This window comes from Pholcus phalangioides, unplaced genomic scaffold (genome assembly GCF_987345545.1).
Source record: "Pholcus phalangioides strain wild (caught in Gottingen) unplaced genomic scaffold, Ppha-v1.0 ptg000022l_1, whole genome shotgun sequence".
NCBI classification, from domain to species: domain Eukaryota; kingdom Metazoa; phylum Arthropoda; class Arachnida; order Araneae; family Pholcidae; genus Pholcus; species Pholcus phalangioides.
The window spans coordinates 38,001,135-38,006,025 of record NW_028301615.1 but is presented as its reverse complement, the minus strand read 5'-3'; the positions used below and the strand labels follow the sequence as shown (position 1 = coordinate 38,006,025).

The 4,891-nt window shown below is 39.8% G+C and overlaps 1 protein-coding gene across 1 annotated transcript; it reads right to left on the bottom strand.

Moving 5' to 3' along the window:
- Positions 1 to 2,644: 2,644 nt before the first annotated feature.
- Positions 2,645 to 4,663, bottom strand: LOC149070379 (uncharacterized). The gene is made up of 2 exons (XM_089249842.1): positions 4,093 to 4,663; positions 2,645 to 3,076 (listed from the first exon to the last, which is right to left on the bottom strand). Exons 1-2 carry the CDS (start codon positions 4,457 to 4,459, stop codon positions 2,985 to 2,987), a joined length of 459 nt encoding a protein of 152 aa, XP_089105968.1. The 5' UTR covers positions 4,460 to 4,663; the 3' UTR covers positions 2,645 to 2,984.
- Between the last annotated feature and the right edge of the window lie 228 nt (positions 4,664 to 4,891).

The window sequence follows — 4,891 nt, the reverse complement described above, 5'->3', positions numbered from 1 at the left end:
TTAATCGCAAGCAGTTCCACAGTATCGTGCTCCAGGCAGTTGTGGACCACAGGAAAAAATTTACTAATGTAAATTTTGGGTGGCCTGGATCTGTTCACGATGCGAGAGTGCTGGTAAATTCTGAGATTTATCAGGTTTGTGAAAATGGGTTTTTAAAGACATATCAGTGCCAGCTGCCTGGGACAGACGCATGCGTGTCCCCCTATTTGGTTGCAGATCCTGCATATCCGTTAAAAGACTGGATTATGAAGCCCTTCACGGGAGTGTTAACGGCAGAACAGCGGGTATTTAATGCGAAGTTAAGCAGTTGCCGCATTTGTGTTGAGCATGCATTTGGTATGCTAAAAGGAAGGTGGCGTTGTCTTCTCAAAGCGAACGATACAAGTTTGCGACATATACAGCATCAAGTATTGGCTTGTTGCATATTACACAATATTTGCCAAGACACGCATGATGACTACCTTCATCAGTGGGATGGTGGAGAAAATAACTTACAATGTAATGATTGCACCGTTCAATCAAATGTGAATAATAATAGCAAAGAAAAAAGGCTGAATTTACTTCAGTGGTGCTGTAACAGCCAATAAATGTATGTAAAATATAGTGAAAACACAAAATTTTAATGCAAAATATAAAAATTTATTTCTTTTCAGTCATGCTTTTTAAAAAATTAAAGATTAATTCATTTTGTTTCAGAATTTGTTCATTTTGTTTCAAAATTTTTTCTCTGAAAGCTTCCCTCTTTTCTTCGACTGCTTTCTCTGCGGCTTCTTCAAACTCCAAAATCTTATTTGTCGTCTCCTTCAACACATTTTTTAATGCTTCTTCCATGAGGTTTATTTTTTGTCTTTTCCTACCCCGACCTGTAATGTGAATGGTTTTTATTGTACATATACTCACAATAAATATATTTGACCATTACCAGGGGTCTGTCCAGCTGAAATTTGGGCTCAAATTTTTTCTCCAGACCCTTCACAAAATCAGACCTGAAAAACAGACGCTTCGCAAAATAAAAATTAACGAAACCATGAATTTGGCATGTCATTTCTTTTGTTATTAACTAGATTATTTTGCTTCGCACAAAATTGAATGCATATTGTTGTAACACATACACCTTATTTTTGTGACCCTTTTCACAAAAATAACGACAATTTTCACAAAAACAGTACCCTACAGAAAATGTCTGGACAGATCCCTGCCATTACTTTTCAAATAATCACTATCACTGGTGCATAGTTATAGAAATATTGAGGTTCGAGTCCGCTAAATAATCTGAAGCACTCTGAATATTTTATATAAGTACAGTGGATCTCACTTATTACGTTTGTCAAAAAACAACATAATAGGAAAATGTTCTAAACAGGAAATTTAGATGCTACGAAATAAAAATGAAAGCCATAAAAATTATACCTCCGTCTGTTGATGTGGAGGTGCCTGGAGTTTGCGAGGTGGATGGTGTTGATGTAGAGGCGCATGGAGTTTGGGAGGTGGATGGTGTTGATGTAGAGGCACGTGGAGTTTGGGAGGTGGATGGTGTTGATGTAGAATCGCGGGGAGCTTGAGAGGTGGATGGCGTGGAGCATGGAGTTTGCAACATGCTAAGCAGCAGCTGTTGCTCTGGTCTATCTTCACCCTCTTGAAATGTTTGTGAAGAATAGCATTGCTGCTCCAATCTTTCTTCACTGTCAGGTAAACTAGAATGTAAAAAATAATGAAAAATTATACAATGTCTTTGTTATTATTCTCTCTTAGGGCGATATTACACTACACAATTTTTAAGTCCTTTTATAAATCTTGAAAAATCCAACCAATAAGCTTATCGGTTGCATTTTCTGGAATGTAGCGTATGAGCTTCATTGGTTGGATTTTTTAAGTTTTATAAAAGGGATTTTATCAAACTTTTATAGTGTAATACAAGCCTTTGAATTTAATATATGCTGAGTTCTGTGTTGCATAAATGAGCTGTTTAAACCTTAAAATACATGGACAGGGCCGTAGATGCCTTCTCGGGATGGGGGTTAAAGTGAAAAATTTACATTATTTGTGAGTCCTCCCCCCCCCCCCATTTGGCTCGGGGGTCCTAGTTCTGAAAAGTAAATGGTGGCATTAAATCAAGCATCAACAGTTTCAAATAATTTGTAATGCTTGTTATGTCAGACTTAGAAACAGTATTCTTTGCTTCGTGGGAATTGTAATAAAATGAAGTAGGTGAAAAGTCTGTGGCCTACAGCAGTTAAGAAATATATTGACAAGTTCATAAAAATCGAGAGTTTGATACTCGATTTGTCCTTGTCAGTTTCCCAACAGATTCAGGAAAAAAAACTGTTACTGTAAGAAAGTGCAAGGAAGCTGAGATTGGACAATGAACTTCACAGGTCCCTGTCTACTTAGTTTCAGAGTGCAGAGAATGGTCACGGAATGAATGAATGGTGGGCCTCTTCCACCAGACTTATCCCATTGTGATCTCTTTCAGCCCAGTTTGTGTGGCAGAGCGTGGAAAAAAGAGTGCACCTAATAGTCTGAGTGTGCATCTAATGTTGAGTTTGACTTTGCAGTGCTGACATCTACATTTTGAATTAAGAGTGAAGTGTGATGATGAGATATTTGTGTCCCCCCCCCCCTAAAGCAGAATATTTAGCACTGTTCTGCGACGAGCCCTCAGCTAACTGGAAATGTTTAAAAATCCCTATTCAGGTAATAGTGTTTTTTTTGCACTTTTTTTAAAAATTCTTCCAAATTGTTCTACAATAGCGGTAATTGTTCTACGACGTACGTCACAGATTTTGGCACATTCTGCTTTGGGGTTTGTGCCATTGCAGGCCTGTTGTTCATTGCGGCGAGACTCTTTATATATATATAATGGAGAGATCAACTCGCATTCCAACCTTGATGTGCAGTCATAATGCGACAAAAACGATCAAGTTCGTAAATTGTTTAGTACGAAAATATATGAGGCAAATAGGCTCAGTGTTAAATGAGATGAATCAACTGATAAAAATACATATATATTTCAACTTACTCATCCTCATCTCGCACTCCACCAATACATTTACCTCTTCAAGGGACTCGTCCAAGTCTATAAAAAACAAGTATATCTATCAATAATCTCTGAAAAAATTACATGCTAATTCGTTCTGATAAATGATTGTGCAAACATGAAATAAAACATCTTGTTTACCCCTAAATTCGGGACTTAGTCCGGTCTGTAATGTAACTTTTTATTGGTCTGATGTAACTAGTGAATGATGATTGTTCGTTAATGGGTTACACTACTTATGAGGTAACCATTATTTGTTACTCAAGGGAGATATTATACTGAGGTCTGTCTGTTTTATCAATTTCAAAACTTCATAAGTGAATGTGTTTTCACAATCTCAGTATTATGAATAACCTGTGTCGCAGATGGATTTAAAATCTTATGTTACATCAAGTACCTACATGTAGATACCACAATTTTCATTGAAAAGCCGCAGCTATATAGACGCAGTTATAATTATTGTTAATAAGTTATTAAAGTTCAGTCAAAAGTTTAGTCCAAGTTCATGTCCATTTCATTTATCAATGAAAACAATGTGACATTTCTCTTACAACATATAAAGTGGATCCTGTTCACGTTTTCTCAACAATAGCGTGAAAAGCAAAAAATGATGAGAAACGTCTCGGGCCCTGTCAGCCCCTCCCATGTGGGCAGTGCCACCTTAACGCATGGGCGCACCCGGGCCCTCAGGGAAAGAGGGGCCTCACAAAAATCAGATCCGGTTGAAATCTTCTAGAATTTACAAGGTAGGGCCTCAGAAAAACCACTTGGCCCGGGGGCCCATGATGCTCTTAAGACGGCCCTGCATGTGGGGGCCATGGCACATGCCCATCTTAAGAGCATCATGGCCCCCCCCCCCATCTGACTGCATATGCCTGTTTACTAATTTATATGCGCACTGGGCTCTCGAAAATTTTAATCTGATCTCATTTTCATAACCCCCCCCCCCGCTCCTCAGGCCCAGATGAGCCCATGCGTCAAGACCGCTGTGCATATTATATCAAATGATGAATTCGAAATTTTTAGAAAAGACATATGCGTAATTTTACACTTACCTGGATTCACATTTTTCATGCCCACATCCAGTCTTATTGTGGGTGTAGTGCTGTCACGACACCCAAGAACAGAATCCATCTCTTCATAAAACTGGAAATTGTGCTTGCTGCTCGCACCGCTCCGTCTTAAAGCATCTCTCGTTGCTCGATATCTTCGTTTCAAAGATTTCAATTTGGTACGGAGTTGTGATACCGATTTCTTCACGCCTTTCTCCGCCAATTCCTCAGTTATTTTACGGTACAATTCGCTATCGCGAACTGTACCGTCGAATTTACCTTCTGCCGCATATTTTTTATATACTGCTAAAAATTCTATTACTTCCGCCTCTTTCCACCGATCAGATGTCACAACGATGATCTTGGCCATGACGATGAACGAATTGAAAATCTTTCGAATGAACTTTGACCCTATCTTCCAATATGGCCGTCAGGTTTTTCCGATTACCCGCGCAGAGAATTATGGGAAAGAAGGTAACGACCTCTCAAATATCCTCTCAAGAGAAGGGGCCATGCCTACTCCCCATTTCTTTCCCTCGCAGGGAAAAACGGCCGTCAAGAGGGTGCTAGCCCCCCCAACGATACCGCACGATACCGCAATATTGCACATGTGAACGGGGCTTATGTGATCGTTGGATGCAGGAGGGTACGACGGACCGACGTGTTCGATCGCATCCACCTCAGTGCACCACTTCACGTGATGACAGGCGTATGGCAGTGACGGATCGCTCAGCCACATCACGAACCATAGCACAGCACATTCAGTCTGTACCGCATCATCCAGTGTCTGCGCGTACCATTC

Coding starts and splice junctions, on each gene's coding strand:
- LOC149070379 (XM_089249842.1), bottom strand. CDS start 4,459: ATGGCCAAGATCATCGTTGTGACATCTGATCGGTGGAAAGAGGCGGAA. Junction 3,077..4,092: donor CATGAAAAATGTGAATCCAG/GTAAGTGTAAAA, acceptor TGTTTTTTATAG/ACTTGGACGAGTCCCTTGAA.